The 13,913-nt window shown below is 40.9% G+C and overlaps 1 protein-coding gene across 3 annotated transcripts in view; it reads left to right on the top strand.

The window, feature by feature from the left end:
* Positions 1–13,913, top strand: part of CEP128 (centrosomal protein 128) — a 423,731-nt gene that overhangs the window by 406,298 nt on the left and 3,520 nt on the right. The window contains exons 23-24 of one of the 3 annotated variants that reach the window (XM_074956066.1): positions 2,785–2,893; positions 3,673–4,420. The exons of 1 other annotated variant lie outside the window; for it this stretch is intronic. In XM_074956066.1, the coding sequence (XP_074812167.1) occupies positions 2,785–2,893; positions 3,673–3,803 (240 nt within the window). In that variant the 3' untranslated portion in view covers positions 3,804–4,420. Of the gene's footprint in view, positions 1–2,784; positions 2,894–3,672; positions 4,421–13,913 lie in introns of those variants that run through there. One more of the 3 variants, XM_074956067.1, reaches the window with a different exon arrangement.

Genomic DNA, 13,913 nt, shown 5'->3' with positions numbered 1-13,913 from the left:
TCTCAGAGAAGGCTCTATTTGGTCTCACTTTATGACCTGATTATTTTATTTTAAGCAACAAAAATAAAAACAAACACAAACCAGAAAGTTCATGATCACTCTTTGTAGATTGCTATCCCAAGATCAATTTTGCCCTGTCCCTTTGTTTTCAGTTGGCTCCTCTCCTTCTCACCTCCCTCCCATACTCTCTGATTTCATCTGTTGAATTTAGGCTCATGACAGGCTCTAAAAACCTGATTGCTTAGAAGAGCAGGACAAGTTAGTTATAAGTACTATCTGGACAGATTAAAATGTCAGATTTCCTGCAATGGGGGAGGTGGGGAGTGGGCTGAGTAACATTAAGCATAATACTGAGCTGTCAGTCGGGGGGCTGAAAGATAGTGGAGAAAAGAAAACTGAGGGTAGGGGAAGGGAGCAGGAGGAAGGGCAGAACACAGGAATAGAACTGATGATAAAACAATATGTAGAATAACAAAATGAAATAAGAGAGAAAATTTACAGTGATGGACCCTATGCTACATAGAACTGAATGTTTTAAGAAAAGTTCCCTGCCCTGAACAGCTTACAACCTAAATATGCGAACAACAACAACAAAAAGCAAAACCATGAAGAGTGTGGGGAAAGGGTGTAACAGAGAAGCTGCCAACTCTGCAAATGGAGAGGCTTCTTGCAATGCAGAGATTGCAGGTGAAGTATTGGCCCCAAGTACTGCTTTTTAATAGGTCTGTTTTAAGATGGGATTTTTGGAGTGAGTGAAGATGAAGGAAGAACAGCTTTACAGTTCCATATTCAGGGAAAAATCCTGAAATTTGGTTTTCCTTTTAAAGTTTATTACTGTAGGGTGTATATTGTAGGTACCAAGTCCCTCATTGACACACGAGGGGATTAATGTGTGTAATTCCCATTAGTATTAATAGGAGCAAATCCCCTGTACATTAATGGGACAAAAGCTCCCTTTTAGTCTCTAAATTAATGCGGGGGGGGGGGAGGGGGACAGTTTCCAAAGTGTAATACAAGAATGATAAATTGCAGGATGCTTTTAAGAAAATCCCCTGATGCTGTTTGTGAGGAAATTGAATAGCAAAATATAGTATTCTATGAACTAATACATATGAGTGTTATCATCCCTTCTCATCTGAAGAAATAAAGTAATTTAGAAACTAAGCCAACCTGTTAATCTTGTTTTGGATGTTAGAGAGCTTATTCCTTCACTCTCCCACTTCCCTGGTCCTTCTCGCATGAACAGAGAGCAACAATACCCGAAGTCCGAAGGTGCAAACAATTCGATGTTTATTGGGGTGAACTTCCAGCAAGCTTAAATACAAGTTCCTTTTCCTTTATTTTCGAATCCCCACTTACTTCCTGTTTGCCCCTAATTTATATAGTAATATTCTTAGCTATACCTTAACCAATCATTCTACTGAAATTTAACTAACCAATCCTAACATATTGTAACATGATTAGCTAACCAATTATATCCCACCACAATAATTAGATTACACCCAGCAAAATTAACTATACAGCAGACAGAAACAATCACAGAACCAGACAGAGATTATACAGACAAACAATAGCAAAGTGGGAACTATAATGACAAAACAATACAGAAGTGAGGATTTCACATCCCTGCTATTGATAAGTGAGTTCTTGCCAGACAGGATGCTATCAAACTAAGTTTCCTTTTACGTTTTCTAGGCACTTCCCTTTCTCTGGAGGTGATAGGAATACAATCCTGTCCTGATAGTGCCTGACAGCCCAATAGCACCTTCTTTCAATGTGACTAGTTTGGAATGTGAGGATGTGACTGTTCGCTTCCTAGCTTATGGCTGCCTCTGCTGCTTAGCCAAAGGCCTTAGCCTAAGAACAGGACCTCAGACTGTCACAGTAAGAGGAGGACCTTACATTGGCAGACAGTGATTTTGATTCTTTCTTTTATACCTCAAACTAGCCAAGTGATAAGAATACCCCTAAATTCTTAAAGTACAGGCCTTTACAGACAGGCCTGAATATCTATATCCTAACATTGGAGAGCAATATATCTAAAGACCCCTTGCTTCAATGCTAAAACAGATTTCCAGATATTTTTGGTGAAATTGCATTGTTTAAATGTTCTACTCTAACCGCTCAACCAAGTGCCTCCTCTCAACAAAGTAATATGTTGTATGCACATATCCAGATGCTCTTTACTGTATAAATAAGAACAGCATATATGGGATTTTACTTTATTTTAAAATTGGGAGGAAAAATGCAATTTCAGGTTTTCATAGGTGAAATATCAAACCTGTATTTAAAAGATAAAAATTTTGGATTTAATTAATGGAAGGGGAAAATGGATTTGAGTTTTGCAGTTACTTAGATTTCTTGTTGGAACAAGTTGATGTGGATCAGTGTTCAGTTGTGTCATCAATGCATGCATGCTCTGTCCTTCTGTTTCATTCTGGGGTCTACATGTGATTATACAGGAAAGGAACCATGCCACATTTATACGGCTTGTTATAGTGGCAAGAAGCAGCCAAGCTCCCTGGGCAAAGCAGGGAAAGTAGCTTCTTTCCAGGAGTTACGAATGTTGACAAGGACAAGAAATTTGGGACAAAATCAGATTTAAACCTAACTACAAGATTTACGTTCTGTGGATTGGAATCAGAGTTTATCAGTTTAATGCTAAAAAATACCATCTCTGTGTATAAACAAACTGGAGGCTGTTTTTAATCTCAGTAAATAAGGAGATATATAACTTAAGTACTGCACATTTTTCACAGAAAGCATGTTCATTGCCTTTCTTAGGATGAGAAAATGGATGCTGATGTTTCTGACATACAAGCGGCAGCTTTCTCCTCCAACTGGTGGACTAAAACCAGCTTTATGTCCAGCTCACTGCTTTCAGATTCAGGCTGTAAGTATTGGGTATCCTCTGTTTTTAAAACTATTTTAGTGGAATGACAGAGACCCCATTGAAATCATCATAGGATTCTTGTTGGCTTTCAGCTTCAGGCACTGAATTTATCCTGTAGTTAGTGCTATGTCACACTGGGATTTTTTCCATTTGGAAATACTGCATTTTGTCAGCAAAGTCCAGAAGAAAGAAAATTACATGCATTGTAATATGAATCCTGGAAGTGGGAACCTTAGCTTTAAAAGACACTGCATTTCCAGGCCACATGCAAAATACCCAACCAAAGCACCCCATACAAATTCCTATTAATTATTCTGTCTGACATTAGTGCCAGTGGAGTGTAACAGCAGAAGCAGAATTCCCTATCCATGACCTCCTTTTTGGAAAGTTGCTGTTTGGTTGCAACTTCTAGTCCACGAGTCTATGCATAACGGGTCACAAGAGGCTGCAGCGGTCTCTCAAAGAGGTAGTGATGTGATGAGTGGGAGACTCTGAAGGGATCTTAAGCTCCAACTCTGATGAAGTTGCTTCTTTTTTTGAACACTACTAAACCATCTCTGCCACAACTGACTTACAAAAGTACCTCTGAAGAGATTTTTTGTTCTCTGGAACAGGCCAGTTTGCAGCAGGCATCAGATATTTTTTTAAAAATCCTGGAGCACAATACTAACCCCTACAATTTTGTCACACACACCCCCCCCCAAATAATTTCAACATATACAGGTTGAATGCTGTACTATACATTTGCAACATTGTACTCTGTATTTTTTCTGAAACAGTGTCACAGTTCAGTGTTACCTGCACCTTTCATCCCTCTTTGGTCTCTCTGAGTGGCCCCAACACAGGTGACAGAACAACGCTTCCTCAGCTCTCGTCCCCTAATGCCCCTACTCTACTTGCACTACATTGATGACATCTTCATCATCTGGACCCATGGAAAAGAAGCCCTTGAGGAATTCCACCATGATTTCAACAATTTCCATCCCACCATCAACCTCAGCCTGGACCAGTCCACACAAGAGAGAAACTTCCTGGACACTACAGTGCTAATAAGCGACGGTCACATAAACACCACCCTATACCCGAAGCCTACTGACCGCTATACTTACCTACATGCCTCCAGCTTTCATCCAGACCACACCACACAATCTATTGTCTACAGCCAAGCTCTACGATACAAGCGCATTTGCTCCAACCCCTCAGACAGAGACAAACACCTACAAGATCTCTATCAAGCGTTCTTACAACTACAATACCCACCTGCTGAAGTGAAGAAACAGATTGACAGAGCCAGAAGAGTACCCAGAAGTTACCTACTACAGGACAGGCCCAACAAAGAAAATAACAGAACGCCACTAGCCATCACCTTCAGCCCCCAGCTAAAACCTCTCCAGCACATCATCAAGGATCTACAACCTATCCTGAAGGACGACCCATCACTCTCACAGATCTTGGGAGACAGGCCAGTCCTTGCTTACAGACAGCCCCCCAACCTGAAGCAAATACTTACCAGCAACCACACACCACACAACAGAACCACTAACCCAGGAACCTATCCTTGCAACAAAGCCCATTTCCAACTGTGTCCACATATCTATTCAGGGGACACCATCATAGGGCCTAATTACATCAGCCACACTATCAGAGGCTCGTTCACCTGCGCATCTACCAATGTGATATATGCCATCATGTGCCAGCAATGCCCCTCTGCCATGTACATTGGCCAAACTGGACAGTCTCTAGGTAAAAGAATAAATGGACACAAATCAGACGTCAAGAATTATAACATTCAAAAACCAGTTGGAGAACACTTCAATCTCTCTGGTCACTCGATTACAGACTTAAAAGTGGCAATTCTTCAACAAAAAAACTTCAAAAACAGACTCCAACGAGAGACTGCTGAATTGGAATTAATTTGCAAACTGGACACCATTAAATTAGGCTTGAATAAAGACTGGGAGTGGCTGTGTCATTACAGAAAGTAAAACTATTTCCCCATGTTTATCCCCCCCCACCCCCACTGTTCCTCAGATGTTCTTGTCAACTGCTGGAAATGGCCCACCTTGATTATCACTACAAAAGGTTTTTTTTCCTCTCCTGCTGCTATTAGCTCACCTTACCTGATCACTCTCATTACAGTGTGTGTGGTAACACCCATGGTTTCATGTTTTCTGTGTATATAAAATCTCCCCACTGTATTTTCCACTGCATGCATCCGATGAAGTGAGCGGTAGCTCATGAAAGCTTACGCTCAAAATAAATTTTTTAGTCTCTAAGGTGCCATAAGTACTCCTTTTCTTTCAACATAGATAACAGGCCTTGAGTCCTCACCTCCTCTATGTGGAATCCTGTCGTTCTGTCACTCTTACCTGTCACACAGGGGTGCTGCACTCTCTGTACCAACTATGATTGCTCAGCAGACCCAAAGTGTTTGGCTACCTTGGTTCTTCCCTTCTGAGCCATGACCAGTGGTAAATAGTTACCCAAAACAACCTTTTTAAAACCACGTATTGTTTAATCACAACAGTAGATACACAGCATGTCATGACAATAGGTTTTGAAACACAATAAGAGGTCTACACACATATCTGTTTTGTCTATAGGCTTAGGTAGGCAAGCTTATCCCAGATACCCCAATCTCTGGGAACTTGAAGTTCAGTCTGCTCCCCAGAGGAGTTATTTAAGTTAAGCACCAATGTGAACACAAGAACAAATGGCTATAAACAGGCTATCAACAAGTTTAGGCTCAAAATTAGGTGACAGTTTCTAACCATCAGAGGAGTGAAGTTCTGGAATAGCCTTCCAAGGGGAGCAGTGGGGGCAAAAAACCTAATTGGCTTCAAGACTGAACTTCATAAGTTGATCGAGGGGATGGTATGATAGGACTGCCTACAGTGGTATGCGGCCCATCAGCGACTGTCAGTAGCAAAAATCCCCAACAGCCAAAGATGGGACAGTAGATGGGGAGGGCTCTGAGTTATTACAGATAATTCCTTCCCAGGTATCTGCCTGGTGGGTCTTGCCGACATGCTCAGGGTCCAACTGATCACCATATTTGGGGTCAGGAAGGAATTTTTCCCCCAGTCAGATTGACAGAGACCCTGGAGCGGGGGGTTCACCTTCCTCTGCAGCATGGGGCACAGGTCATTTGCAGGTTTAAAATAGTGTAAATGGTGAATTCTCTAACTTGAAGTCTTTAAACCATGATTGGAGGAATTCAGTAACTCAGCCAGAGGTTAGGGGTCTATTACAGAAGTGGGTGGGTGAGGTTCTGTGGCCTGCAATGTGCAGGAGGTCAGACTAGATGATCACAATGGTCCCTTCTGACCTTAAAGTGTATGAGGTAAATGACCCCAATATTATCTTTTAAATACCAGCAAGTGGACCTATCTGAAGCTATTGTTCTCTTTCCTGCACATGTGCAAATAACCCCTGCCTGAATTAACCTCTTGCAATCCTATAGCAAGAAACACAATACCAATCAACCACAATATATAATATTCATAAAATATTACAGGCATCCCCATGTCCTTCACACAGAGTAGAGATATTCTCTGAGTGGCATTTATAGGAGTTTATTAGCCAAGTAATTTTTACCTACTTCAGCAGCTGTGGTTCTGAAAAACAATTTTGGAAAGTAAACAAATAGATTTACCAATCCCTTATTCTTCCTCTCTGACCCTAGACAGGGCTTCCTGCAGACTAATATAAATACAATGTTTTGGTTGGAACCCTTTGTTAAAATATTGGCAGACTGAAGGTTGCCAGACCCTGAGTGAGGATTATAGGCAGGCAGAAAGTGATGAGGGGATGGGAAACAATTTTATATTCCATCCCTCTGTGTGTGGAGTGGGGGTAAGATAGCTATGTAGAGAGGGAATTGGATTGCATCCACTTATGTTACCTGACAAAGGGCCTTGCAAAACTATGGGCCATCTCTGATCCTGTAAAGTGGTAATTAGTGCTTCCATAGCAATCTTCAATTTTATAGCACTTAGAAATTATATTGATTGTATAGTGTATGGGATTATCATCTTCCTTTCATCATACTACTTCTGTTACAGTCCTTGGTTATGAATCTTTGACAGTCACCTCTTAATTTAGTATCAATCAGATGAAACACTATAACATATTTCTGTGAAACCCTACAGAAAATCTAACAATTTATTCCGCCTTGGTCTGCTGCTCCAGCACAGCTGAGCTCTTATATCTACACAGCACAAGAAATCTCGCCACAGAATCAGCAGAGATACTTTTTTTTTTTTTTTTTTTTTAGGTGGAAGTCCTGACACAGTCTGTCTTGCAGTGCAATCTAGTAACTACCTCTGACATTCTATCAACTATCTCAGTGTTGTAATTGAAATCAATATATTTGAAAATGTAGAAAAAAAATCCAAAAATATTTACAATAAATTTAAATTTGTATTCTGTTATTGTTTAACAGTGCGATTAAAACTGTGATTAATCAAAACGATTTTTTAATCTAGTTGATTTGTTTTGCATTAATCACTTGAGTTAACTGTGATTAATTGACAGCCCTACTTTGCAGTGATGGGGATAAATACAAACGTGGAGTCTGTGTTTGTGTATTATTACATCTATCCTTGATTAAATTTGATTTTCTTCCAAATAAGAACTGGAATCACAATTAGCAACAATCATTTTTATAACATTCATGGATTTCTGTATGGGAAGTAGCAGTGGTCTACCTGATTCAGGGAACTGGTAATGGGATAAAAATTCTATCACCTCTAGATCACTACGTCAATAATGGTGAACATAATGAGGTCCTGGACCTCTGTCCAGTGCCTAGTGAAAAGGGGCCATATCAAAATATCACAACCACATGAGGCAAAGAGAGCAAAAATTGAATGGGTCCTTGAAATGGAATTCTTCTTCAACCATTAGAGGAGTGGTTCCACCAGGGTAGAGCAAAATGATGGTGTAATGTGGGGTAAGCTTGAATGGCCACTCCCCACAGTGTACATGTTTTTTGGATGAACAGTGAAATTCATTTTCTAGAGCTAATCAAAAGACCTTTCAGCGAAACTAAATGCTCTGGAGGGGAAAAAAAAAGCAGCTGCTTGATAAGAGCATTGATCCCACTGTAATCGTTATGGTATATCTGCATTCAACATCATATGGGGAAAGTTCCTTTCTAAGTACATAAATGTGTCTGAAAGATTGTTGCTTACTGAGTTTTTCTTAATTTTTATAATTGATTGGGGTGGCATTTCCCATATGGTCATTTTGGCTAACAACCCATCCTTGTAGGTCTGGTGGTAATCCTCTCATGAACCTGTCCAGCACTATGAATCTTTTCTTTTTGTGCTCTTTTTTTGCTAGTTGATTCTGAAGGAATACATTGTTTTTATTCACATGATTAGGTTTTTTAATTTCTCAGTGTACAGATTGCGTACCCTCTTAATAGTAGCTGCTATTGCGGTGGTCTTTACCTTTGTCAAGAAAATGAGTTTCCTCCAAAACCATTAGTATCACTTTCCAAACTTGATGTGTCACTTATATGGTGAGCCTAATCTCCATCAATCAAAGAACTGAAGGTCCTGAAGTTATTTCCAGAATTTTTGAGGACTGTGAAATATTCTGGCAGCAATTCACATAACCAACTCTTCTTGCCATCACTCAGGCTAAGATTATGTCACGGAATCTGTGACTTCCAGCGACCTCAGGGACACCGGGGACCCTGCAGCAGCCCAGCTTCCACGGATGGCAGGGGACCCTCCCACAGCTGCCCAACAGTTGCAGGCGGTGGGATCCACACAACTGACTGGCTGCCGCCGGTGACCCCTGAGCTGCCCAGCCACAGCTATTGGCAGGACTCCCCCGCTGTGAGTAGGGACCCCAAAGCTGCTCAGCAGCCGTGGGGGGGGGGTTCTGCAGCTCCTCAGCTGCCGCTTGCAGGCGCCCCCCCTGCAGCTGCTTGGGTACACAAGCTGTGACCCCTCTTCCCCCCGCAGCTCCCAGCTGCCACAAGCAGCTGGCTCCACCCACAGCTGCCACCAGCAGCTGCAGAGGGATCCTGGAGCTGCTCAGCGGCCAGCTTTGGTTGCGGGGGGCGCAGCTCCCCAGACCTCGCCACTTGCTGGCCCCCACAACTCCTAGCCCTGCAGGTTGTGGGGAACCCTCCCAGCCACTGGGCAATGGGGTCACTGCAGCTCCTAGCCGCTGCCGGGGGGACAGGGTGCTGGATCCTCCTCCCTCCCTATTTTGTCAGGGATGTTTTTAGTAATTTTTGTTTAATGCCCGTCATCTGTCCATGGCTCCATGACAAAATCATGGGCTTAGCCATCACCATTGAAAGGCAGGTAGTAAATCAGTCATTGGACTCACCTCAGTGGCATACGCTCCATGCACTTCTAATTTCAAGCAGTGATATTTATCAGCACTAATTTAAGGTTTTGACAATCATATCTGATTTTCTTTTCCTGAGCCCTAGGGTATTTAATAAGATTGACAATGAGTCTCTCTTATTTTGTCACTCATTACCTGTGGCTAATTTATCTCCTTGCTTGTTCAGAAACAGAAGACTAGACTTTAGCCATGTGAACCAATAATATTTTCGATCAGTCACTCGCAGTAGCTGTGTGCTAGACCTTATAACGTTATATTTTTCTTCCTATATTCTGAAGAAAGTTTCCAGATTAACAACATGGGAACTGAGGTCTTCTACAGAACGAAAACCGTATAGCCAGTAGCACTACAAGCTTCCCCTATGTTTCCCTGCCAGTGTGGTTCAGCCCTGACTTGGAGAGATCATTGTAGGGAGGAGAGAAGACAATTTTGATATAATTTAGAAATGAAGGAGACTCTGGAATTGAATTCAACCTTGATCTATGTAAAATTGTTGGAGGGAAAGAGAAGAAAGGAAACGATAAAAAGTAAATAAACTGCAATCTGTGTATTTATAGATATATTTAGTATGGAGATGCTAATTACAGCAGTCACTGAAAGGGATAGCAATTAGTCATCTGCTTCATGGCTGGTCTTCATGTTTTTGTTATAATTTCTACAATTATAATATCTTTTCCATAACCAGCTATTTTATAGAGTGCTAGTTTTGCTTACTATACCCATGTTCTTAGAAAGGAAGAGGTTTAACTGAGAGCATAATTTAGACAAGAAGGCATTCATTAGATACATAGTTTGCAGTCCATATTATTTTCAGCTGCAACTGAAAAAAGATTAGTCTAAAAAAAATCAGCTACTGGCTGTTATCTATAGAATAATCCTCAGAAATTGCTTTTTTCATGGCCACTGTGTTTTTCTGCAGTTTTATATTACTAAGCTTCTAACAATTGCAGATGCTTTGCATTAGTTCTGTAAATTGATTCCTGTCCTTCTGTTTGTACAGTTTATCATTTCAAGGTTTGACCTGGAATATTTCCCAGAAGTCATATTGCTTCTCGGCTTTATATTGTTGATGGGTGTCTCTATCCCAGGCTTTCGTACCCTAAGCCTGCAGAGAGAGGAAAATAGTGGTTAGTCTTCCTGATCTCATAAAACTGGGATCACAGCATTCCATTACCCATTGGTTTTACGGATACATAGCACTCTTATGTCACCATGGTATATAGTAGGGATGGACTAACCACTGGGCAAAATAAGTAATCCTGAAACTTTGTCCTTCCCACTATAACACATACACGCTCACCCCACTGTAGTGCTGGCTTTCTCTATTCCTCTAGTCACAGGCCATACCTAAGCATTGCCAGACAGTAGTGATTTGTTTGCATCATAGCAAAGATAGGTTTTAAGAAGGGATGTAAAAGAGAATAAAGTGGGAAATTTGCCAATTTTGATGGAGAGCCCTTATCAAATATAAGGGACAGCATGGCAGAAAGCTCAAAGGCACATGTGAGGAAAGTAGGCAAGCTCTTATCAAGGCAGACGTCATGGGCAGACCAAGGTCGGGATGACGTTTCAGTAAGAAATTAGATTTGAAGACAAGTTAGGACTAAATGGTGAAAGGCCTTATATGGTGTAAAATTGGGGATGGGGGATGGAGAGAGAGTGGGGTGAAAAGATGGGAGTGAAGTGGTTTGAACAATGTGCCAGGAAGATGAGCCTAGAGACCACATTTTGAAAGAACATCTCAAGCACAGGGTGATAACTGTTAACATTTTTATCTTAAAAAGAAAAGGCGTACTTGTGTACTTGTAAGGAGTACACTTTAGAGACTAACAAATTTATTTGTCCAGTTTTGGGCCCCACACTACAAGAAGGACATGGAAAAATTGGAGACAGTCCAGCGGAGGGCAACAAAAATGATTAGGGGACTGGAACACATGACTTATGAGGAGAGGCTGAGGGAACTGGGATTGTTTAGTCTACAGAAGAGAAGAATGAGGGGAGTTTTGATAGCTGCTTTCAACTACCTGAAAGGGGGTTCCAAAGAGGATGGATCTAGACTATTCTCAGTGGTAGCGGATGACAGGACAAGGAGTAATGGTCTCAAGTTGCCGTGGGGGAGATTTAGGTTGGATATTAGGAAAAACTTTTTCACTAGGAGGGTGGTGAAACACTGGAATGCGTTACCTAGGGAGGTGGTGGAATCCCCTTCCTTAGAAGTTTTTAAGGTCAGGCTTGACAAAGCCCTGGCTGGGATGATTTAATTGGGGATCAGTCCTGCTTTGAGCAGGGGTTGGACTAGATGACCTCCTGAGGTCCCTTCCAACCCTGATATTCTATGATTCTATTTGAGCATAAGCTTTCATGAGCTACAGCTCACTTCATCGGATGCATGCAGTGGAAAATACAGTGGGGAGATTTTATATACACAGAGAACATGAAACAATGGGTGTTACCATACAAACTGTAACGAGAGTGATCAGGTAAGGTGAGCTATTACCAGCAGGAGAGGAAAAAAAAAAAACCTTTTGTAGTGATAATCAAGGTGGGCCATTTCTAGCAGTTGACAAGAATGTGTGAGGAACAGTGGGGGGAGGGGGGCAGAATAAACATGGGGAAATAGTTTTACTTTGTATAATGATACAATAATTAATTTGCAAACTGGACACCATTAAATTAGGCTTGAATAAAGACTGGGAGTGGATGTGTCATTACACAAAGTAAAACTATTTCCCCATGTTTATTTTCCCTCCCTACTGTTCCTCACACATTCTTGTCAACTGCTGGAAATGGCCCACCTTGATTATCACTACAAAAGGTTGTTTTTCTCTCCTGCTGGTAATAGCTCACCTTACCTGATCAATCTTGTTACAGCGGGTATGGTAACACCCATTGTTTCATGTTCTCTGTGTATATAAAATCTCCCCAACGTATTTCCCACTGTAAGCATCCGATGAAGTGAGCTGTAGCTCACGAAAGCTTATGCTCAAATAAATGTGTTAGTCTCTAAGGTGCCACAAGTACTCCTTTTCTTTTTGCGGATACAGACTAACACGGCTGCTACTCTGAAACCTATTTTTATCTTAGTTACTTCAACTGTAGATTCAACTCTTAGTCATAGGTGTCTAATCCTTTTTAAATTTTTGCTGAACTTTTTGTCTCAATATCCTATGGCAACATATTCCACAGGTTAATTATACATTGGATTAAAAGAGGATTTGTTTTATGTGTTTTAAATTTTTTGCCCCTGATTTTATCAGGAGCCTTCTAGTTCTTGTATTACTGGAAAGGCACACAGAAACTGTCTACTGTTACATCTGTATAAGTCTATATACCAATTCCTTTGTACTGGTTACCAGCTGGTAGTGAAAATAATGTGCATTGCAAATCCCTGCTTTTAAGACCTTCTTAGCTCTCTGGAAAAACACACCTGAAACATTCTATTAAGCCATTTTTATCTGTGGGGTGATGAAAAAAGAACAGACTTTTTCTACTGTAAAATAAAAGTTTACTATATTTTTATCAACCAGACAACTCAAAAGTGGCTGAACTCTGAAATCTGGTGGGTCAGTAACACTCTGCTAAATGGTTGAAATTAACAAAGACAGGAACATTTTGAAAATTGCATACTGAGGGCAGGTCTATGCCACAGATTTCTGCCAACAAAGCTGTGTCAGCCACAGATGTGATGAGGAGTTATCTCTCATAAAATTGGGGGAACCGTGCCGCAGAAGCCCCTACTGTAGATACAGCTATGCTGGCAAAACTGGTTGTTTGCTAGTATAACTTGCTTTGCTCAGGTGTGGTGGAATATGCTATACTGGTAAGAGTTCCTGGTATAAGTATAAGCTGTGTCTACTCTAGGAGCACTTTGCTAGTATCATATACCTATATCTAATCTTGTAAAGTGTTCCCAATGTAGACGTGGCCTGAGTTTGTAGAAAATGTCATCAACTTTGCAAGTATGTAGTTCCAGAGAGATGAACTGTGTCTGCAGGAAGAGTGCTGGAAGTGTACTCTCTTTCTTACAAACCAAAGGAGACGTACTCGGCAGTGTTTCTATGCTCAGATACCACTCACTGTGTGTTTTCCCCTAGTATTCAGGTTTTTGCTGTAGAAGATTCTTAGTGTCTGAAACTTACTGCTCCCTGAAATCCATCTGAGTCTATCACTTCCTGCTGTTAATAAACCAAAACAAAAAAGCCCTAAAGTGTTGCCCATATATTTATTATCTTTCCCATTTTCTTTCTTTTTCTGCTCAGCTTGTAGTGCTCATGGTGTGGTAGACAGAATGGTTTACATGTTTCCCACGTTAGTGGGAAAGATGGAAAAATCATCATTTTATTTAACTCTTCCTTATTGCAGATTATTATTTTATTTTATTATTTATATTATGGTTGCCCCAAAAGGTTCCAACAAAGACTGGGCTAAACTCTATTCAAACACAGTGACATAGACTCTGTCCCAAATTGCTTACTGTCTAAATAGACAAGACAAAGAGTGGAATAAAAGAAATAGTATTATCTCCATTTGGGTAACAGACATGAAGATTAAGGGTGAAATTCTGGCCCGATTGAAGTCAGTGGGACTAAGTGACTTTCAAGGTCACACAGGAAATATGTGGCAGAGCCCAGTTGAACCCAGATTTACT

The sequence above is a fragment of the Natator depressus genome, chromosome 6 (genome assembly GCF_965152275.1).
Source record: "Natator depressus isolate rNatDep1 chromosome 6, rNatDep2.hap1, whole genome shotgun sequence".
NCBI classification, from domain to species: domain Eukaryota; kingdom Metazoa; phylum Chordata; order Testudines; family Cheloniidae; genus Natator; species Natator depressus.
This window is presented reverse-complemented; position numbering and strand designations above follow the sequence as displayed.